The sequence below is a fragment of the Pholis gunnellus genome, assembly GCF_910591455.1.
Source record: "Pholis gunnellus genome assembly, chromosome: 1".
NCBI classification, from domain to species: domain Eukaryota; kingdom Metazoa; phylum Chordata; class Actinopteri; order Perciformes; family Pholidae; genus Pholis; species Pholis gunnellus.
In genome coordinates this window covers 27,474,258-27,497,995 of record NC_136528.1, presented here as the reverse complement: position 1 = coordinate 27,497,995, position 23,738 = coordinate 27,474,258, and the positions used below count along the sequence as shown (strand labels likewise).

At 44.3% G+C, this 23,738-nt stretch overlaps 2 protein-coding genes across 2 annotated transcripts; both read right to left on the bottom strand.

Annotated features, from left to right (window-relative positions):
* Positions 1 to 21: 21 nt before the first annotated feature.
* Positions 22 to 8,392, bottom strand: lrp3 (low density lipoprotein receptor-related protein 3; the record flags this gene model as incomplete). Its single annotated transcript, XM_079163638.1, has 7 exons — positions 8,329 to 8,392; positions 3,936 to 4,074; positions 3,649 to 3,854; positions 2,419 to 3,035; positions 1,682 to 2,154; positions 1,180 to 1,312; positions 22 to 864 (listed from the first exon to the last, which is right to left on the bottom strand). The coding sequence occupies exons 1-7, from the start codon at positions 8,387 to 8,389 to the stop codon at positions 22 to 24; spliced, it is 2,472 nt and encodes an 823-aa protein (XP_079019764.1). The 5' UTR covers positions 8,390 to 8,392.
* A 2,309-nt stretch (positions 8,393 to 10,701) lies between these two features.
* On the bottom strand, positions 10,702 to 21,808 carry dnaja2a (DnaJ heat shock protein family (Hsp40) member A2a). The gene is made up of 9 exons (XM_079157621.1): positions 21,676 to 21,808; positions 20,313 to 20,372; positions 18,671 to 18,900; positions 18,409 to 18,489; positions 18,160 to 18,293; positions 17,859 to 18,055; positions 12,763 to 12,907; positions 12,177 to 12,304; positions 10,702 to 11,941 (listed from the first exon to the last, which is right to left on the bottom strand). The coding sequence occupies exons 1-9, from the start codon at positions 21,751 to 21,753 to the stop codon at positions 11,753 to 11,755; spliced, it is 1,242 nt and encodes a 413-aa protein (XP_079013747.1). The 5' UTR covers positions 21,754 to 21,808; the 3' UTR covers positions 10,702 to 11,752.
* Between the last annotated feature and the right edge of the window lie 1,930 nt (positions 21,809 to 23,738).

Below are 23,738 nucleotides of genomic sequence, written 5' to 3'. Positions count from 1 at the left end.
CAGAGTATCTTCCTAAACGCTTCAGCATGGCGTTGTCTCTCTCCCTGAATCTCCTCCCTCCTCGCTGAGGGTCCTGCTGAACCCAGAGAGCCTTCTCTTGCCTACACTCCTCCTCTCATCCCTGCCTCTTATTTCCCTGCTTGGCACTTCCACGGTAAAGTGGCTGTTGCTGTCCTCTGCTTTCGAGGGCTCAGAAGGTGAAGTCACCTCGAGCCCCTGAGGGTGCGGTAGGGTTGTGGGTGTCTGGGAGCTGCTGGGAAACACAAGGGGTGAGATAGGGGACAATGGCCCCAAGGGGGAGTAGCGTCTCAAGGAAACACCCTTTAGGTTTACAGCAAGCTCCAGGACCAGTTTCCTAGATGCCCTGGTGGGGCAGTGGGGTAGATAGGCTTCCTGGGGAGTGGGAGGGGGTCCGCTATGTTCTGAAGAGTCACTCTGAACAGGGGTGGGGGGCTCAGACTGTGTCTCCTCTGGGCTGTCCATTGACTGAGAGGAGAGCGGCGATGCAGGGCTCTCTGGCGTGCAGGACTGCGGGTCCATGGAGGCTGAGCAGCAGTAGCCCGGCATGCCCACCAAATCAACCTCATCCCCGAGCCTAGCTCCGGACCTGGCCCTCGCCCGGGGCCCCTGCACACCCACAGTTCGGTAGCTGTGGAGCCCCAGTGCGATCTGCGCGGGTCCGGGGGAGTCGAGCAGGGGGGCGTGGCCTCTGGTCCGCCCTGCACCGTGGAACAGGCGACTCCACAGATGCCCGAGGCGGCGACGAGAGGAGGAGGAGGAGGAGGAGGAGGAGGTGGAGCGCCGTGTCGAGTGACGTCTGATCTGCCTGCGCATCGCCAGCCGCAGGTTCTGTAAGACGGAGGCCTGGAGGAGAGGAAGATCCAGAGAAACTATAATTCTCACAAGATATAGTATGTCCATTAACCATCTTTAGATGTGCTGGTACACGGATATTGTTTCCTTATTATCCAGTGCTTAAGCTAAGCTAAGCACATTTCAGTAATTGCTGAAACATAAATTAAATTCAAAAAGAGATTTTTACTGCTATTGTCTGTGTCAGGATTGCACTACTGCTGCTGGTTGCCAAAATTGCAAAAAAAGATTAGTTGGTCACACCAGTGTGCTCAACAATTCAGGAAAATAGTTCCCAGAGTGAATCACTGTGTGTGAACGCGCTACCTGAGTGGGGTTGTACACTGGGAAATCCTCCACCGGAGGGATGAGACCCTGGGCGATTAACTGACCATACGAAGGGGGGGCCTCCCTCTGGACAAACTCTGCCTCCATGCGAGTCATCTGAGTCTCAAAGGCTCTGCAAGGGAGAGAGGGAGAGGAAGAGGAGGAAGGAAGGAGGAGAAAGTATTGAAGTGAAGAAGACAGAGAGTGAGCGAGTTTAAGGTGATTAGGAAAACAACTTAAGGAACCTTGTTAGTAGTATGCTCAGCAAAGTCTGTGCCATCCATCAACCACAATAACATGCTATAACAAACTGTGGGACGATATGCTTTTGGACCCACGTATAGGAGGAGATACAGTGATAGATTTATTCAGAAACAAAGCATTGAATAAATGAAAGGCAGGATGAAAAACAAGTACATGACTTGCAAAAGCAGTGTAAGGAGGTCGACCGGTGATAAACACTAAATGCTTATTGAAATAGACTGAGTTGCCGTGTCCCCACCTGTACTCTCTGCTCCTGAGGGAGTGGAGCTTGAGGGCACAGCCGAGGGCAATGACCAGCAGGAGACTGCAGACCAGACTGCCGATCAGGGCGGCCGTGATCACTTTCCTGGGCACCGCTGCCAAGCAGTCCCTCTCGTCGCTCCCGTCCAAGCAGTCCTCCTGGCCGTCACAGCGCCACGTCTCAAAGATGCAGAGGTTCGTCCCGCAGTGGAAGTTTCCGGGTTGGCAGTCGTAGCAGTTCTTCTCGTCCGAGCCATCCGGGCACCTCTTCTGGTTGTTGCAGCGCTCGGAGGCTGGGTAGCACACGCCAGCGGCCCCCTCGCAGGGGAACTCCCCGTCTGGGCACGTCGGGCAGGCCTCCTCGTCGCGGCCGGATGGGCAGTGCCAGTAGCCGTCGCAGCGCTGGCGCTCAGAGTAGCAGCCCTGATCGCTGCCACAGGGATGCTCGCCAGGGAAACAGTAACCTTTGACCTGGGAGGGCAGAGGAGAAACGTGTCACTGTCTAGACAAAGGGAACGCTTGATTGATTGTGGCCTCTGCAACAGAACAGCTGCACTCTTCTTTCAAACACACAAATAAGAAAAGGGGGAGAAATGGTGAAAGGAACCAAAAAGAAGACGTTTGAAACATATAAGAAAGCTTAAAGAAGGAGGTTTAAACTGTAAATTGTGAGCGATGAAGATGAATGAATGGTTCACATCTGGACACAGTGGAACCGGTTTTAGTTTGCAGTACCTGGTATGTGGCGTTGAAGCCATGCCCCAGGCTGTGAGGCTGGGCCATGTACAGAACACTCATCTGTCCCCGACTGGACTCGAGCAGCGCCGGGCGCCTGTTGTTATGATACGACAGCACCTGTAAGAGGTGCTCTGCACGCTGCAGCAAGCCATCGTAGACATGCAGCGAGTCCCTGGGCCCCAGCTGCAGGTCCAGCTGCAGCACGATGGGCTTGGGGTCCTGGGTGTCCAGCGACCACGAGCACCTCAGCTCCGCCACAGTGCTCCTGTTGGCCCGGAAGAAATCTGGGGAAGCGAAGGAGCCGTAGAAGTTGCCCAGGCGTTTGCCGCAGGCGGTGTCGGGGCAACCCAGCTCGTCTGTGCCGTCAGCACAGTCCTGGGCTCCGTTGCAGCGCAGGGTGGCCGGAAGGCAGCGGGTGGACTGGGCCTCGGTGCACGCAAGGGAGCCGAGGGGGCAGAGGCCGGGACGGGCCTCGGTGGGAGGGGGGGAGCAGCTGCGTTCGTCCGTGGCATCACCGCACTCGTCCTGACCGTTGCACTTCCAGGAGCGAGGAAGACACTTCCCGTTCCCACACAGGAATTCATCCGACTGACAGCTGCTCTGACCCAGGTGACCTACAGAGACAATACGTTGGCAGATTGCAACACCAGCTGTTAACGCTCTGCAGATCCTCCCATATATACACACACAGTTTGCATAAAGAAATGCACTTATTATTATTCTGTTATCTATGCAATTTATTATTCCTGAAAACACGCAGACCAGTGACAGCATGCATTTTTCACAATTTCATATAGTAAAGCAAAAAAAATATATATATATATATATATATGTATATAATAATAGAGTAAGGGTGGGATAGGCTCATAGTATTGCTTCGCCCCAAGGCCACAGCATGGACCTGGAAGTCAGCTCATAGTGGCCCAAAACTGACACACATATTCACATTCCGACAAGAGAGTTGAGCAAGCAGCCTCAGTAGAGCCAACACTGTCGAGTGACACTGTAACACATTTATATGCAACATAACAGGAATATAACTACTGCTATGATGAGACACAGGGATTGAGAGGGCATTGCAATTTAGTAAGTGTAATAAATGACTGCATGTAGAAAGGAAAATATGGCATTTTAAGCCATCACGCCATCACATATTAAGTCATTTTGCTTCATCTTTACAGACGATTTCCTAAATCGAATTGAAATCACATTAGTTTTCCAGTTTACCTCTGATGTAGGAGAGACGAAAGCCCTGGGCCTGCCCAGAGCTGTTGGCCTTAGAGTGGAAATAGAGCCAAACACGCCCCCTGGTGGAGATGAAGGGCGGCGGCAGCATGGAGCCACACAGCCTGGATTCCCTGTTCCTGGTGGGTGTCAGCAAGAGCCAGTCTCCCAAACAACTCCCCGACTCCGCCACGTCAAAGTTACGGAAACTAGAAGCAGAGGATTGGGGGTATCAGGTGCTTCCTCTCCTACAAATACCATGCGCATACTGCCTGTGTGAGGGACTCTACCTGATGGTAATGACCTCTCCCTGACCTCCCTGGATATGCCAGCTGCAGTTGACTCTGGGGGGGTAGTTTAAAGGCCACGAGGGGCTGTAGATGACACCCCTCCGCTCTGTGTGGACCTCCACCCGGTCACTGCAGCCTGCTGGGTGGCAAAGAAACAGAGGAGGATGGGAACACATGCATATTAATGAGGTCGGGTCCTACAAGCCTTTTGTGGATGTTTGTGTGTCATCACCAAAACGCGGACCTGGAAGAAGTGTTTGTTATTTCACACTGTTAGGTCTTTATGAATTATATAATAATACAGTATAATGCCGTGAAAAGATCAAAACGGACAATGCGTTAGTCCATCTCTCAATACTTTCTGACTATCCTAGCCTGTCTGTTGCACCCAAGCTTATTTGTTCCCACTGAAGTTGTACATGGTTGGAAACTACTCACAAATATATAGTTTCATTTTTTTTAAAGGCTAAATGATTTACTTAGACAGATTGGCGCTGTAGATTTGGCCAATGTTACTCAAACAAGAGTAAATAGTGTATTCATTGGGGGACTATTTTCCGCTGCGGATTAATATACGATACATCAGGCTTTGTGGTAGCTACACAGGTTTTGGTCTCTTCAAGGGATTTGTTGACAACGAGAGAACTCCATAACATCACCAGACCTTGCACACATATTGTATCTGTAAACCCGAGACCTTTCTCTTACGGCGCCTTTTACGCAACCACAAGGCATCGTTATCATCTTGAACCCTGAAGAGGGAAACTGCATCAACCTCTCACAAGAGAGATATGGTCTATTCCTTTATTCATGATGAACTAAGGATTCTGCACGCTCAGCAAGATCCACCCTGCTACTGCAAGAATACACACACATATTACTTCCTTCCTTTCAACTCATGACCTTAACATACCAGTAGCAGGAACGGTAACTGCTGCGTTCTACTAAAACGCATACGGTTTTTATTTGATTCCCTCTTTTGTCTCGGATCAAAGCCTTAAAAAATGATTCCTTGTTAAAAAAACAATTGACCTAAGTGCCTCTGTGTGGAGCTCTGTGCTGATCACCACATGGGGCCTAAAGCAGAAGCAGCAGTCCAACTGGCAGCCAAGGCGACAGCATCGCCCGCTGCCATCGAACCATTGCTCCAGGGACCAACAGTGAGCTGGCCAAGAGGAGCACCGGGAATAACGGTCCGACCTCTTTGGAGTGCATGCCATGGGTCCTTTTTGTTCTCTAATGAGTAAAGGTGTCAGGTTTGTCTCACAGGACATCTTGATGTTGAGGAGAGGGATGCATTAATAAGGGAAATTGTGACGTAAATATTGAATCATTCGGTTTTTAAATCATCTCTTTACTGCTCAATGCCACCGCAGGAATGACACGCGTGCAGAAGGAAGCTGTCTAACAAGCCTCTTAATTAACCAGAACCACAAAGGCAGAACATTAGCTTTAACGATGATTATCCAACATCCACACACAGCAGAGTCTGCCCACCTCTGCTGAGTGTGTGTGTGTGTGTGTGTGTGTGTGTGTGTGTGTGTGTGTGTGTGTGTGTGTGTGTGTGTGTGCGTGTGTGTGTTTGTTTCAGGCTTTCTTGATGAGTCAGTTAAGTCAGCAGAGGGAAACAAAGAGGGGTGGGGGGAATCATTTAGAGCTCAGTGATGGATCTCCACTACCCAGACACGGCTACCGAATTAAATTCTTCTTAAATTAGAAGATCAGACACCTGTCCCCCCCCCCAAAGATATACTCTGTGGGAAACACTGCTAGATATCTTAACAGGTTTATGATCATTATGATAACTAAACATTAACGTAGCGGCTCATGGGATTCATCTTAATTTACCTCAATGTGTTTCCTGTGGTTGGATGGGGAGTTTTTGAATGCCAATATTTCAGTAGCTTCGGGAAAGCATAAGAGGCACTTCATCCGGTACGAAGAATCTTTCACTCCAACATAAGAAAACATTTCTCGCAAATATGGTCTTCGTCACCACCGTCGTTTGTTGCAGGAGTAGCAGGTGCTTCCATTTCTGCTTCCATCATGAAATCAGTCATCGTAGAGTGGAATTCTACTCATGTAGCTGCTCGCTAGCTAGCATCCTGGGCATCACTGGGAATCAAAACACCGCGGCTTTGAGAGCACTTGTTTGCAGTTGCGCATTAACGTGATTAACCAATGATTTAACTTGCAAGCTAGGTCCACTGATTCACCAAACCTGCTTGCTTGCAGTCTGTGTTCCACCACAGTCCCCGACGTTGGTCTCATGATTCATTTTTTTTCTAAAGATAGATTTTATTTTGTAGCGAGTAACGAAGGTTTCAGGGGAAATGTATCGGAGTCAAAGTATCAGTTTTCTTTGCAAAATGTAGTGAAGTAAAAGTAAAAGTCAACAGAAATATAAATAGTAAAGTAAAGTACAGTCCAAAAAAATGACTTAAGTACAGTAACGAAGTATTTCTACTTCGTTACTGTACACCACTGCATTTGACTTTCTATGATCAACATAGGTTGATCATAGAAGGTTGCCCAAAAAATCTTCATGCTTATGTGTAGCATCAGAAGCTAAATAGGATTTGAGTAGGTTGTATGTATTTTCTGCCAAACCTATGCATAAATGCTGGTCCGTCAACTGTTTCAAATCAGATCACAGCAACAGTTACAGTGAAGAAAAAGAAACAGCAGTTTCTCTACTCATAAGCAGCCTCAAAGGACCAGCATGCTCTGCGGCTACGAGACAGCAGTAGTTGAGTTTTTGGATACTGGGTGCGATTCTAGCTTTTCTCTTAACTGAAGACTCTGCTCTTTGCTCCTCTGTTGTGCTGTTTATTCTTCTGGTATGTTCAACCTGAAACCTAATGCAATAAACTCAGCTATAATTAAAGTAAATCACAACAACAGACTAATGATGCTCTATTGTACTGCATATGTATATTGTATCAGTCAGCGGTGGAAGTATTGAGACCTTTTACTTCAGTAAAAATACTAATACAACAACAAAATAATCCATTACATGTAAAGGTCATGCAAAACTTTACTGAAGTAACAGTACAGAAGTGATATCAGCAGAATGTACATGAAATATCAAAAGTAAAAGCACTCATGCAGAACATGTGAGCGATATATAATAATAAATGACATTATTAGATTGTGTTACACGTTTTCATCGTGGTTTTTTTAGGTAATATTTAAAGGCAACTAGTAAATATAGCTGTTGCAAATAAATGTAGTGAGGTAAAAAGTAAAACATTTCCCTCTGACATGTTGTCGAGTACAAATACAAAATAACATAAACCACAAAAGTAATGTACAAGAGCCTCATAACAGTACTAGTAGTACCCAGTTACGTTCCACCACTGACACCAACAGTACGGAGCACCTGAGGCACGGACAGGTGGATTAAGTTTTGCATTTATTTTCCAGCCGTGTTTCTGTTTGCACAAACAAAATGTCTGAAAGTGTGGCTAAAAACAAAAAAGTGAAACTAAGAGATACTGGCTTCACTAACGTAAACATACGGTGTTTCTGCTTCCTCAGCTATAAAGCTTCACAACTGGATAGAATACTGTGTGTGTGTGTGTGTGTGTGTGTGTGAGAGAGAGAGAGAGAGAGAGAGAGAGAGAGAGAGAGAGAGAGAGAGAGACAGAGACAGAGAGAGAGAGAGAGAGAGGCTTCTCTGTGTGTGAAAAGGTGCTAAAGCAAGTACTAACACGCTTAGATGGTGTGTGTGTGTGTGTGTGTGTGTGTGTGTGTGTGTGTGTGTGTGTGTGTGTGTGTGTGTGATCTTTTCAAAGTCCTCAACACTCATCCCACCGGCAGCCTTCATCCTTTATTTTCATGCCATATAAAGTACAGGATATGATAACAGGAAGGGGGGGGGGGTGTCTGCAGAGAAGCAGTGATGTAATGCTGATAGCAGCATCACATTTGTGAAAGAGCATCCATGTTTCCACGCAAACCCTGATCGTTTACCCACCACAGATCAATACCCGCAGAGGACGATATCCTCGTCTTCTCCCTCCATCCGATCACAACAATGAAAACACTGTTGTCTTCATCCATCACATCACTCTTTAGCGGAGTGACACAGGAGGGAGCAGCGAGCACAATAACATCCACTCCTGTCCGGGTGTGGACACCAGTTTTATAAGAGTGCTCTGCTGTGGTAGTCAGTGATATACAGCGTTAGTGATGTTAGAAGCTTTATAAACTATAAAAGCTTTAATGGTGATATAACAACCACCAACATACACTAAATCCACTCACTGAGATTCCTTGGTGATTTGAATATCTGGCACACAACCATACAGCACTGGTAAATAAACACAATGTGTGCACAGATTTTCATTTCAAACATTACAGCAGTGTAGATGCATTGTTGTTTTCTCACCTGCACGGAGCAGAGCGGAGCGGAACCACAGCAGTCCGAGCAGCAGCTCCGTCAGTCCCATGGTCCGGCGGGGACTAGCTGCTTTCATGTCGGACACAATGTCCGCGGTTTGCTCGACATGTGTGTCCTCCAGCGAAGCTCCCGCATCTGTTTGCGGCTCTCAGACACACACCAAAAGATCCTCCGCACCGTGGAAAGGCATTGTGTCCTTTGCAGCGGTAGCCAAGACACCAGGGTCAAGCGCTGCGGTGAACTACGCGATTTCCGGTTGACGTCTTCAAAATAAAGGCCACATGGAATCATCAACGTAGCATATTGAGAAACAGCAAACATTCGCAATTAAGATAACATTTTGAGTATATATACTTGTTGGAAACTCATCCAGGTGTTTTCTCACCAACTGAACCTCCACACACCTTAGTGTAATGCATTTATGTAGCTTATTAGGGTAAATATACGTCCACTGACTGATTTACATCAGGCTAACGCTACTAAAAAACAATAATCAATAATCTACAACAGATATGTTCAGATGTACAGTTCTCAGTCTACGTGGACGGGTTTGACCAGCGTTACACATCTGCATGGATATCATCATCTGGAAAAGCAATAGCATTAAAAAGAAAATATAAAAAATATCATCATAAAAGCAAAATGTCAAAGTGCATAAATGTTTACAAATCAAAGGTGAAAAAAAACCGTAAAGAAATGTAATAAAGGAAGGTTTGTAGCCAAAGACAAAAGGTCTAACACTGCACTTGACGGATATCTTGCAGTTGTACAAGTTTAATATCAGTTATGAAGGATTTGGTCCTTTTAGATGTAGGTCACAAAATTGCATGGTGAAAATGTATACAGACTAAAGTAATGGTCTTTTGCATTTTGAAGACATAACAATCTTAACTTCCGCTGGTAGGCCTCTCTGTGTTCAGCTTGCCGCATCTAACAGGACAAAGTGGTCCTCATTATTCTTTGTTTATATGTATTCTTCGCTCCTCACTCCCGGATTGAATGTAACAAACAGTTGGATAGAAACTGTAGACATCGGCCTGAAGTATAGATTACACCAGAGACGGCGTTTGCCTGTGGAAATTAAGAGTACATTTAAGACACGGTTACTTCATGATTTTCTTCACCCAATCCCTCCTTTGTAGTCTGACGGATTCTTGGTTCAGTAGGCAGTCTCACTGCCACCCCCATGTGGCCATATGGGTGTACTACAACCCCCTCTGGCAAAGTGAATATACACTAGATTTACTTTCAATTCCGGCATTTTTCACACAAGCCACGCAAGCCTGTTTCTCGAGAAAATAAAATAGCATGTTCATTAACGACCGATATACTCAATGTCTATCAATATATGTGCGTATCTACACGAGGAGAAGCTGTTCAAAAGGCACCGCTGGGATTCGAACCCAGGATCTCCTGTTTACTAGACAGGCGCTTTAACCATCTAAGCCACGGCGCCAGTACACCCTCCAACGAAAAAGGCGTTTATGAACGCAGCTAATAGACCACAATGTTCTAGTTTAATTTTGAATTTATCAGGCACATCTCGAATCAACGTTTGAAGAATCACATTTCCATCGAAAATGTGGTCGTGATATGGAGGGAGCTTGCAAGGCTGACATTCATACGGATATTAGTAGCGTAGGTCAACTATGCTAGCTAATTTCTGCTGCTTGTTAGCATCCAGCTAAAGCAGACTTCTACATCGTATATATACATATAAACACACAAGTATCAGTGATTTCAACAGTCAGCATTAACTCGAATTGCTCAATGCAGAACACGTTCGTCAGTGCATGTGACGTTGCTGCTTGTCGCTTTCTCGAGAAATTACGTCACAGTCGACACAGCGCTTTTCAGTCTGGGTCGTCAGCAACACAGCTGTCATGACTGTAGTAGCATGACCCACCAAAGTGTTAAATACACAGGTTTAAGAAAAGACCTGCCGCGCCAACAAAAGCAGCTCCAGTGTTTAGTTCTTCTGCAAGCCTTTCCGTTTACTTAGATTGCATCGAGGGTGGAGTGTGATCTCCATGATGATGGAAACCTCGGAGATTCTAAAATGAGTCAAGGCATTTGGGTCAGACGGTGTTTGCCGTCAACCGCTATTTCTGGTAACAGTTGATGACTAACGCCGACACTAAGTGTGGATTAGCTCTGCTCACTGACGCATTGTTTTAGGAAAGGAACAGTTGATTATTTTCCAGTGTAATGCTTCGAGGCTCTGAGCAACACAATCCAAACTCTGCAACGCCTATTGTGTGTTGGTGACAGCCGAAGTGTTCAGAGCAACGCACAACTAAGGACATTTATATGTTCCTGATTGTTCATGAGAATAAAAAAAAAAGCACGTGACACAGCACATGATATTTCAACAATTTATTCAACAACTTCATAGACATTTTCTTAAGAAGAGTGCTGCTTTATCTGATGTTTCATAAGTGCAGGAACCAAAGCTTTTTACATGCACATGGTCTCGGCACAGATACAGGCTCTACGTTTTTCATCTTTTCACTTGTAATTTCCTTTTTAAAAAAATCACACAGCTTTGAACACAGCAGCTGATGAAGCTTACCAACAACCAGTCCAATGATATACACAATAACCAATTTTTCTGTTTTATTTAAAATATAAAGCAAGGAAAAAAATAAACAAGTAAAAACCTACAAAGAAAATAAAGCTGTAAAAATCAGAAACAATTCCTACGAATGGCGCCGAGTGGATGAACCCATGAATGCATGGATCTGCACGTCACATTGCCCAGCTGCTTTGTCTGTGTATGCACATTGGTTAGTTCTTAAATTAATTTTTGTAAATACTATGAAAACAAAATGCAAGTCACACTCAGCAAACAAGAAACATTCCTTTCTTCGACTGATCTGGAGTTCCCACTTGGGGAGAGGGGGTGACGGAGGAGTTGAGGGGGAGGAGTTCACCTCGAACACCAGATCAGAGTCCGACATGGCGTTCACCGGGGCAACCATTTGTTTAGATACATCTTAAATACATTATATGACTTCTACCTGAAGTTGCAGTTTAAAGTGTCTAAATCCGTTTCAGGTGCAGTGTAATAAGTCTCTGGCTGCCCCAGTGAGAGTTCTTCAGACAAAGATCAAAATAATCCCAGCACACAATAACATTAACCAACAACTCCAGGAGCCATAATTCAATATGTTTATTTGATCCGTGTCTGAAGAACTACCGAGCCTCTTCAGTCTGACCTACCTCCTTGTTTACTCTGCAACTCGTACATTTTCTCCCCAAGTAGAACATGTGCGCGTGTGTGTGTGTGTGTGTGTGTGTGTGTGTGTGTGTGTGTGTGTGTGTGTGTGTGTGTGTGTGTGTGTGTGTGTGTGTGTGTGTGTGTGTGTGTGTGTGTGTGTGTGTGTGTGTGTATGTGTATGTGTGTGTGTGTCTACTGGTGGGCACACTGAACCCCCGGCCCGTGGTGGCCGCCCTCTTCGTCGGAGCTGTCGTTGTAGGCCTCTCTGCGGCTACCCGACGTCGAGCTCTGGCTGACGTCGTAGTCCTGCAGGTCGACCTCCTCCGTGTCCGCTGTGATGATGGGCGGCTCCGACCGTGAGGGCAGCATGTCCTCCAGCTCCTACACGAGGAAAACAGTCATCGTGATGCAGCTGTAACGGGGCCGTTAAGTCTTCAGTGTTTTCTAACCACACGGCGGTGTCAAATGCAGTGATATCAAATGAACTATGTTCCGTTTACTATCACAGACTACTAAGAAAGCAAGAAAATATCATTTAGAAGCTGAAACCACTAACATTTTTGCCATTTTGCTTAAAACAGATAGACATTGAAGTATAAGGAGTAACGTGTCATACCACAAGTTTCTCAGGGCTGATCCAGTTGTTGTCGGGGAACTGGACATCGAACTTGACGTACAGATCTCCCTTCTCAAAGGGGTTTCGGTACTGTGGCATGCCCTCTCCTCGCACCACCCTGACTGAGCCTGGAAAAGACAGCATGTTGTAAACCACGGTTCATTCACAACGGGCTGTTATCAAATGCCACATTCTACAGATGCAGCAAACTATATTACAGCTGATTCCACATCTTCCCCAGATGTGTAGTGTGCAAGTGTACAGGCATGCAAGTGGACAACAGAAGCCTATGACTGCAAGTGTTTGACACCCTCCTTGTTGTATTCGGCTCTCAGTGGGAACCCAGGGCATCATCATTTTCATTCTGAACCCTGAGAGTAGAATCTAGCCACCCATGACTTTGTTGTAGTGATGCATGGAGGGAAAAAAAAAAAAAAAAAAAAAAACTTCGCACAAACTTTTTGGCAATAAAATGTGTGGAGTGTGCTTTGGTGTGAGGGCATATTAGTGTAACACATGGTCATCAGAGCTTTTACCTTATTAATACACCACGTGTACATTAGATTGATAATTATTAAGTGTTAACCTGGTTCAATGACTTTGCCAGCGGGGTACTTCACAACAATCTGTCTTTCGTCCAGGTGTTTGAGCATAAACTGGAAGCCGCACAGCGCCTCCACCAGCCCGAGCTTGTGGTTCATGAACAGGTCGTTGCCGTCTCGCCTGAATGTCTGAAAATAGAGGAAGACATTGTTACAACTACAAGCTGATAACCTTTTTCACACCAACATTATGGGCCATTTGTCAATGCCTAACAAATCTCCATTGCATCGTGTTCCTAGGACAAAGGAATTGAATAACTGACCAGTGTTCACACAATCCAGTCAAACAGACAGCATCTGCTGGTGAAAAGCAGCATTGCAAGAACAACAGAGTGAAATGGGAGTTAAGCTTTAAGCGTATAATAGGGGCGCAACGGATCACAAAACCCACGGTTCGGATCAGCAAATAAAAGGGGGGGGGGGGGGGGGGGGGACAAATATAACTGCTTTCCATTTATTGATTAAAATAACTTCAAGAAGACTTAAAGCAAATCACTTTAGGCTATAGTCTTACATGAAAACCACAATATTTAAGATAATTATTTTCATAAAGATGAGAATATATCTACATTATCTGGGGAAAGGGTAGCGCCAGATGTGCGTCTGTGTGACTCACAGAGGGGGCGTGTCTGCAGCACCGGACTTTAAGTCTCCACTCCTGCGTGATGAAGTGAGCGGTCAGTCTTTTCCTCTTCATAGAGAAACGATCTTCATACTGAAGTGGGTGCGTGAGGAGATTTCGTAGCGCGACTCAAGCACTTTAACCAGATTTTGAAATCCTTTTGTTTTCTACAACGGAGTGTCCCCCATCACTGACAGACCGGGATGGTGGCGTTTCATATGTGCGGACATGTCCGATGTATGTCTCTCTTTAAACAACGACTACATACCGTAACAGTTTGCTAACCGTAACTTCAGACGGCCACTCCGTAGGTCTGACAACGCCGCTCACCAATTGCTCCAATAACAGCTGCTTCCTCCGTAATAATGCAGACTTTAACTGAACAACAGCTGCTAGTAAAGACAACAAGGTCAGCATCGCCTGTAATCAGTTGTCCATGTTAAATTAACCGGGTAGTCGATCGGTAATCGGTTTGTGAGATTCCGGGTAAGGGTCAGGTGATAGGAGTGTGACGAATCAGGGAAGGACACGTCACGACTGCTAAGAACCAATCAAGTAGCGAACGTGGGTGTGGGCGTCATGGTTTCTAAACATATCCGTTTGACCGTCCACACGAAAACGCAATCCGGAGTTCTCAAACGTATCCGTCCTCGGGAGCGTTTTCAAACTCCTCCGATTTTGGTGCTCGAAAACGCCAGCGTAGTGTGGACGCTCAGTGTAAACGTAGCAAAACATATGCGTTTTCAAATGGAAACTGAGTAGTGTGGACATGGCATCAGGCTCTTATCTTACCCAAGAATCAAGGACAGCCACTCATGAGCGGCATGCCTCTGAAGTATGCCGAGTATGTTGATTGTGCTAATTAGCAAGGCAGCCCCAGACAAAAGCCACACCACTTAAGTCTGAGGTGCTAGACCACTCAGTCAAGATGTGTCGGTGGACCCGCCCTCAGCTGTTGCTGATTTGACTAATGTGCCGCGTAAAGTTAAAACACTATCACAAAAACAAATATTTACGAGGGGATGTCTGGACCAACAATAACTAGAAAATTGCAAAAAGTTCTTTGAACTTATGTTGCATCTGAAATCATGAGTGCTGGGCTACTATAGGTTGGCCAATATTCATCATGCAGGTTTCCACTCAAGTTATTCCATGTCTTAAGATTGTACAACGTACAGCTCCCCACTGTCAAGACCCACTGGTGTCTTAGCACTCAGACATTGGAGAGGTTTGAAGCACCACCAGCTGGACCCGACCGCAGTGACAAACGGCTCACTGGACGCTGTAACCCGGTCGCAGGAATTGTAAACAAGTCAAATTTTCCTGACCTGCATGAGGAAAATCTGATTTATAATATAACTGCTTATGCACACTCAAAAATCGGTATGCATTTGGGTTATTCAACACATGAGACTAGTGCTGTGCGATATGACCAAAAATGTATATCAATGTATTTTGCATAACTTTGGCGGTACCACGGTATATCACGGTATTCTTTTCAAACTCATACACTTCACCATAAGGCCAAGTATGCGGCAGAGAAACACTTTTATTTCAATGTTTTCGCAGCACTGGTTTAGGAATGTGGTCTTTTCAGCAATTTCAATTGTTAAATTCGACCAGAGATATTTGACTTTCACACATAGATTCTCATGAGATCTGCTCTATGATGTCTTTCCTTGTCTCTCCTCCCAGTGTCAAGGTGTGGGTACATCTCACTGGAGTAAGGAAACGTTTCAGAATATCCTTATTTGATTGGCAAAACTGCATCACGTGACGTGATTTACAACGCATTGGTCGGCGTTTTTCCTGCACCGCTTAACAAGCGCCTTAAATGCTGGAAAGGAGCGTGAATGAGTGCGCTGCATAAGGCAAAGGCCCGCAACCCACTGAAAACGGGTCCGCGGCGACCCACCAGTTGAGAATCTCTGGTCTGCAGGATCTTGACAAGCGGTGAACAGCTGTTCGTGTGGCCGTCTCTTCCGCTTTCCTTCACCTACATTCCCCTGGGTCCTAAGTCCCTCCCTTTACAGCGTCTTATCACCCTCTATATACCAACGTACATCTATTACAAATACCACACATATTAAACGTAATCAGCGTTGCATATGTGTCAAACTCTGTCGGTGCATCTCCGGTCTGTCTATGTTCATCCTGCATCAATCTGTTCTGTTCTTTAATGTAACATTGTGCACGTGATGAGCCTCTCCCAGCTGTTAGCAGACTGTTGTGCTGGCAGGCGAGTGAGCTGTACCCAGCATGCAGTTCGGCGGTGTAATTTTATAAATGTACAATTATTAGTGTTACAAATTGTTTCTGTGTCACAAACTGTTGTGTCGTGGTGTTTTGCCCTGTTAAATAGCGTTAGTTGTGGGTTATTCATTGTTGTGTTATAAAGTTAGAACCATGATAAAGGGTCCCTCTCAATACAGTTAATAGAACTAGCTCCGACTGTGACGCAAGCCGCGGCGAACAATGTATTTTGCCACCTGCTGAAGATTGACAGTTGTTGATAGGCTGTGCTCCGGTATGACGGTATATGAAAAATTCATATCGCACGGGAAATTAATACCGGTATACCGGTTGAACCGATATACCGCCCAGCACTACATGAGACCATGCTTGACTTTTCCGGCTCAAAGCAGTTACACTGAAAAAAAGATTAAACTAAAAAGACACTACATTAGCATTCCCTTAAACACTGCATATAAAGAAACTAGGAAGGCAGAACAAGGATAATGGACGTGTCACCCGTCGGTTGTATTGTCCTAAGCTAGCTTATTGGAGCTAACATGTACGATACAAGCTGTGAAAACTCTCCTGGAGGTTCTCCTCCCACTGCTTCCCAATGTGTAACCAGGTGTTATTCTCCAGGATAAACCTGCCATCTCTTATCCAAGTCATGTTGCATTTCATCAAGAGACAACCCTCTTGACAGACAAGTAGCCTATTTTGACTTTGATTTTCTTTTTGCACAGTCTGTCACACAAAATACCAAATCCAATGCCAAAACAGCGGCATAGCACTCAAGTCGTCGTGCCCAGGCAGAAGAATGTCTCGCCCCTCTAAATCTAAAGCAGGTCATGCACCCGTTTCTTAAACTGCTTTAGCAGGAATGAAAAATAAAACAATAAAAAAAACACGAAGACCAAGCTCAATGCATCAAAGGAACAAAGCAAAGCTTCAGAACAATAGCAGACAACAGCTGTCAGAAAGCATGCTGGTACTACGACATTCGTGACCTCAGCAAACTTTCAGAGTTTGGCTTCTACTGTGAAGCAGCTTTTGAGAATTGTTGAACTATATTCACCAATTGTAATAAAGGTTTTACACAAAACTGACGTGGAAAATAAAAATCGTACAGGAACGTTGATACTTTTTTATGAATCTTAGACTTATTTTTAGTAGCCCATCATGAAACATGAACCCTTTCCAGACTCTTTGGATATATATTAAAGAAACAAACCCACTCCTATACAGCTATGTACACAGTTGTCACCTTTTTATGGACAGGAAGTGATGAGTGGCTGACTTAAGGTGTGTTCACACCAAACGCGATGAATGCGGCGAGATTACATACAAAGTCTATGCACAGACGCGATGAACGTGAATGTGCGATGGCGCGGCGCATTTGGCGCGAATTCGCGTCAAACACCAAATTGTCCCAAACGCAGAAGTTGAAATATTTGAACTTCTGCGAAAAAAAATCACGTGACACTCCAGCGCGATAGCCTATCAGCGTTGAGTTGCTCCCCGTCATCACTGAAGTCCTGCCGTTGTTGAATCAGGAACTAAATACTGTAGCCGCCTGTGTTCACCCAGAGCTCTACGATCCCTCATATCAGTAGAGACCGGACCAAACTATGTATATAAACCATATAGTACAAACAATGAAATAGACGCTGCCGTATTTACGTCTAGATGACATTATTGTGAGTGTTGATGGAGCTGCTATAATGTTAGCATAGCCTAGCACTGATCAATCCGAGCTCCATTGAGAAAACAAGTACAAATCGGCATCATTACGTAGTTATTTCGGAGTCCCTTTTTGTCGGTTTATTGCCGTTAAATCACAGCCAAATCAGTTTATGTTGTGTTCATACAGCTGTAGTAAACAGCCGATGTGTGGCTTGCTAGACACAGTGAGCTCAATGAAATCCACGGAGCTCCTCCGGACTATGTTATGAACCAGACATGACGCCGTTTAGTTTCCCATGATATCTGGGACTTCCACAACACGTACTGAGCAGAAATAGAGGTTATTTTTCCATGGTTGATGGCGGACAGTTGAACGGCTTTCAGGCCGATAAGCCACGCCCTCTCTGGCGCGTCCAGCACGATTCACGCGAATGAACACGCGCCGCGTTCATCGTGTTTGGTGTGAACACGGCATTATATGGCTGAGTGCACACGGGAAACAGAGGACAGGTTCAGAGTACCGCAGACAGGCCCTCCTACCTCATTCTCTTTCTCCTGCAGGACGAGGACGATATCCCCCGGCTCGATGCCAGGTGCCTGGTCAGCCTCCCCTCCGAAGGTAATTTTCTGACCGTGCTTCATGCCTTTGTCCACGTGTACCTCCAGAATCTTCACCTCTTTCACGACTTTCTTGCCCTCACATTTTTTACAGCGGTCCTTCTCGCTGATGACTTCACCTGGAGTTGGTTAAATGAGACATGGTGAGGGATGTGTGCAGGCCAGGCCACAATAATACACAGACTACATGCTTGATCTCGCTTCAGATCACTGTGCCCCTTACCTTCTCCGTTACAATCGGTACACACAGACTGCATCTGTTGGACCATTCCTGGGGCCAGCTGTCTGATCATGATGCGCATGCCACGCCCCCTACACGAGGTACATTTTTGAACAGCGCCCGTCTTGCCTCCCTGCCTGCACGCAGACACACCCAGAGGTGGATTCATGTTAGAAGAAACGTAAAACCTCAACACTGCAATAGACTTCATGATGAAGCAGACATTAACACCATGTTGGTTATACAACTTACCCGTTACAAGTGCTACACAGTACATTCTTGCTAAGTTGAAGTTTAGTTGTCTTCCCGTTGTAAACGTCCTCCAGTGACACCCTGTAAAAAAAAGTGTGGTTTTAGATACTGCTAAGTGACATAAGACAGAAGAGAAGGTGTACAACATTGGCTTGTCGTGGACACCAAGGACTTTTTAACTAAATCCAATAGAAAATAATTTTGCACATAAAGAGCATTGAACTCAATTAGCCTATACACGAGTGGACAAGCTTGGTCTTACTTGAGTGGATGGACCATGTCCTCTCCTCTCCTCCGACCTCCATTCCTTGCGCGACCTCCCTGGCCTCCCATGAATCCAAAAAGTCCACCGCCAAAGATGTGGGAGAAGATGTCGTCCATCCCCGGGCCACCCCCACCTCCTTCCCGCAAGCCTTGTTCTCCATAGCGGTCATAAAGTTCCTTCTTTTCAGGGTTGGTCAACACCTCATAGGCAAAACTGATTTCTTTGAACTGTGTTTTGAGAGAACAGACCAAAAAAAATATCCTCTTTAGCTTATTAACTCATAACCGGCAAGATCAGTGCCCTGCATGCAGGGATGCTGTGGAAGAAACGCCTAACAAGCCGCCCAGCTGCAACAATAACCGATGCACAGATCTGGTTAAATCCATCATTTACCACCAGCTGCTGTGAATGCGAAAAACAGGCAACAGAGTCCCCCGTTCACCTGTCTGGGAGAGTTAGCAGCCATGATGTGGCGTGTATTGTTATGGACACATGCAGCCACTTTCCCAGCAAGACTCCATCGCATCAAATAGTTTAGCTTTGACGTTGTCAGCTGTGTGTGGAGGAAACCCAGACATAGTTTGCCAGGAAGTGTATGGAAAGCAAAGCGTAACATTAGCTAGTGTCTGAACGAGAGAGAGCGTATGTGTGACGATGCGTATGAAGTTAGCAGTAACCTTATAGCTGTGAACCTCTATGCAGTGTGTAACTTTACAGGTTATTTGTCGGTGAATCAATGCTACAACTCCTTGGTGGTTCCTGCTGATTAAAGTGAAGGGGGTAGCAACAACTCTGGCTAAGGCTCAATTAAGGTGGGCCAGCTGTTCTCCTTTAATTGACAAGACACTTCTCTGAGTCTAAAAAATAAATGTATATTTTTCTTTTAACTGATTGCATTAATTGGTCAAAATTATTATTGTCTGTAAGCTGTTAATTATCAAAATCCCTACTGTCAGAGCAGCGGAGCTGTCTGACAACAAAGCACGGCCCAGGACCTGAAACGGTTTCCCATTTATCCTTTACCTCATCTCTGGTGGGAAAAAAAGAGACGGCATTCCCAGGGAAAGCATGCATCAAGTGGTAATATCCTTACATAGGAGTCATTCCACACCAATCACATGCCCCGTCGCTCAACATCCCATAAACTCTTAAAAAAGGTCCTGAGTTAGAAACCATTAAGACAAGTAAATCTGTAAACTTATTAACAATTTGAAAACTAAATGTTAAATCAACAAAAGTATAATTTATACATATAACACCACCTAATTTCAACAAGTCCTTTCATGAAAGATTCAAGTTTAAAATGTAAAGAGAATTGCATTACATGATTAAATCTGGAAGAAAAAAAAGTGACAGAACATAATATCAACACTTTAATCTTATTGGAAAAGATAGAGAACACAAAAAAATATGTTTAAGCCACCGTCAGGACTACAGAAAATATACAAAACTCTGTTCTATTAAACCTCACTCCAAATACAAATTTGTAATTTAACACATTAAAAATAGCTCAACGAGTAGCTCCAAAAAGTGCCTCGTTCAAACCAACAGCGATCATACATAGCACTCTAAAACACATGACTGACATTCTAGTTTGCTCCCCATTTCAAAATGGAGAGGAAAGTCACAAATGTCTTACCTTGTCACCAGCATTTGGGTTCTTGTCAGGGTGGTATTCTTTGGCCAGTTTCCGGTATGCCTATGAGTACACAAAAGAGGGAGCCTTATTGGCTAATACCATTATCATTGTGGACATGCCTCGTTTACTGGAATCACACACGTAAGCTATGACACCAATTCATATGAATGACCTTTATCTACTGTTTACGCAATCACACGTGCCTCCCTGACGAAACCAGATGTTCCAGCCAGCAAAACACCAGTCACCTGTAACTGCGTTAAACACGTTAATTAACGTGATGTTTAAGCCCAATGGTTTAACGAGTAACTATCAGCTTCCTTGTATTACGTCAGTTACTCACTACTAACGTTACATTATACCCGGAACTTAATTAAGATTGTCAAAAAAAAAAAATGGTACTTCAAAATGTCTGACTTTTTAAGTGACTAGCGTTAATGTAAACGTGCTTGCGCTAATTAGCATATATTGCTAACAATAACCGCAAAGTGACAAGCGTCTGCCCTCTCGCCTACCGTCAATAATGTTGAACAATAGCCTGTAAATAGATACTAAATACTGAACTCCCACGTGAAACCTTACAGATGTATAACTTAATGGGTTAGCTCACAAGGAGATGGTTAAAATGGCACGCAACGTTTAACGAGTTAGCTTATGCTAGCGGAGGTCTGACTAAACGTTAACATTGTAACTTTATTTTGAGCGTTAAGTGTAGTAGATCGGCTTGAGGTGGAAAAACAACCAGGCCCCACGTCAAGTGGTGTTGCCAGTCAAAGATTAACCGTTAACCGCGTAGGGTAACGTTACTGTACAACCGAACTGACGTTACTGTACGTTAACCTTACTAACGATCGATACTCGTCAGCTAAAGCTACTAAATAATAATAATGTTGTCACACTCACTACACAAACGTTTGTCGGACAGGTAGCCAACTGTCAGAAGAACAAACTAATGTTAGGTCATTCCAGAACCTTCGACCGGCTTAACGTTAGCTAACTACATGACAACCATCTGAGCTAAAGCTAACGTGAGGTCAATCGCGAACGTCACAATCTAAGTCAACTCAACCTTCTTTATGAATAATGTAAGTTTAACATTTAAGAAAGACAAAGAGAGAAGGTGTTGTCTGTATCTACGATCAAATAAACACCCGATTTGACAGAACCCATAGTCGTTAAACGTTACAGCATCATCGTCACATGAGCATCCAGGCCAGTTAGCGTGTTAGCAGGCTAGCCCAAGCTAGCCAGCTAGCTGCGCATAGCAACGCATTTCCTGATTTTAGCATTTTCAACACGTTGGAACTCGAGACAGAAACGTAATGTAACTCCGCAGTCTGTTCAGTCTTTCGTGTGTAATTACCTTCTTCAGCTCAGTCTCAGTGGAGGATGGAGACACTCCGAGGATGTCGTATAGTTTTGTGTCTACAACAGTCGCCATGGTGTCGCTGTGGATGTCGCTTCAGCAGGAGGTGGATGGACAAAGAGAAGGAGCCGGTGGAAAATGTTTTACTCGCCTCGTGTCTCAGTTTCCGGAAAGTTAGACGCTCCGCGTGTACGCTGCTGCCTCCCGGCTGCAGGTGTGATGAATGACTGCTAATTTACCTTACCGCCACACATACTTCAGCTCGTGTCTTAATACTAATACAAATAATATCACCAATAGGCTCAACGTAAGTAAATAAATAGATACAGTATTTGATCCCAATTAATGTGCTTGCAGATTAATACTCTTGTTTAAAGGTTTGCTTTAAGGTTTTCAAACAAGTTTAAATACTTGAGAGTTAATGCCATTACAAATTTGGCAGATCTTTACAAGGAGAACTTTCACACGAAAAATTCACACGTTGCAAGATCTGCCGAATTAATATCATTAAAATGACCATCCTCTCGAAATGTCAATGGTTGTATCAATGTATTTCAAAGTCTTTTTTTCTTGTTGTTATTGTTGCAGCATGGATACAATTATCTCGGAGTTCATTTGGAATTAAAAAAAAATCTAGAACAAGGAAGGCACTCGTACAGAAACCAAAATCAACAAGAGGAATGGGGTTGCCAAAATGTCATATTATAGGTCTAGTCAGGATGACGACCAACTGGCTAAAAAAACCCTCTATATGACAAACACTTTTAGTCACATTTTCTTTTAATATGCAGGCGATCAACTTTGTTAAACACAATAATCCATTAAAATCTTAACTCCCCAAAAACATTCTTCCAGTGACGTGATGCTTTGGTGAGATCCTCACACTTAAGGAGAAATATCAAATATATGAGAAACTGCCTCAGAAGACTTGTTAGACAACTATGGAACACTTGAAATCAGCTTTGCAGGAAACATTATCGTTAGCCAGCCACTACCTTTACACCACATAAAGTGTGGTGTGCAATAACAATTCATCTGCCTCCTTGGCCATGGATAACTTAGCTGAGAGTTGGATGGCTGTGATGCTTTTTTAATGGGTTTGTTTTGTGCATGTGGGGCTGTAAAACAGCTGTTAAGTTTAATATGCCTCAGGTGTGCTCTGTGCACCTGCTTCTGTTAGTGCTTAGGTGTTGGGAAAATGATGTAATGCCTTTGTTCTGTATTGTTACGTTCCACTCTTTTTCATTTTTTAATTATGAAATGCAGTTAAACTTGAGTTTGTGAAAGCTGCATGTATCACTGAATAACAAGAATATGGTAAACGCTTTATTCGCATGTTATCTTGACCAGATTAACATTAATTTATTTACGTTACTTACTTTCCAAAACACGAGGCCAACTCATAACTCCTATTATAGTCTGACACCTCAAAATGACACATTCTTAATATTTTCAATGCTCATGGAGTTTTACAGTCTCTCCAAATTAATATAAATTCGATTTTGGATTAAGTTCATGAATTCAAACTAGCAATGCGTGACTTTTAATAAGTCAACGTTAAGATGTCTCCACTTCTCCACTACTAGTCCTAACTAATTAAGGATACTTTTCATCATCCAAATAAAGATTTTTTAAAAACATTTTTAAGCTGATGTTCTGAATGGACAAAACTAAGTTTTGAGTTATATCGTTTGACAAATCTTATGTAAATCTCTTGACTATTGGGAAAGTATTTAAAGTTAAGATATTATCTATCTGACTCATTCAAATGCTGTTCATCTTAATATTGTATAGAAAAACAGAGTTTCATGTCCAGACTGTTGATTGGAGAGCGGTTTGTCTGCAGGTGACGATCATCCCAGCATAATATGTTGGTTATTATCATAAATATACGACCTTATGGCTCCTGGACTATATGCATCTGTGTGACAGAAGACCAAATCATCAAAGCCGGATCCACTTTCTGAAGGTCACATATTTTGAAAGTGTGCCTTGATCATTAGACAGGACACAATGCATCATGACAGCAAAGGAAAGGGTGAGTGGAATATGTGAGTATA

Coding starts and splice junctions, on each gene's coding strand:
- dnaja2a (XM_079157621.1), bottom strand. CDS start 21,753: ATGGCGACTGTTGTAGACACAAAACTATACGACATCCTCGGAGTGTCT. Junction 12,908..17,858: donor TGCAGGAGAAAGAGAATGAG/GTAGGAGGGCCT, acceptor CTCTATTTTCAG/ACATTCAGGCGAGACGGCAA. Junction 11,942..12,176: donor TCAGCCCTGAGAAACTTGTG/GTATGACACGTT, acceptor TTCCTCGTGTAG/GAGCTGGAGGACATGCTGCC.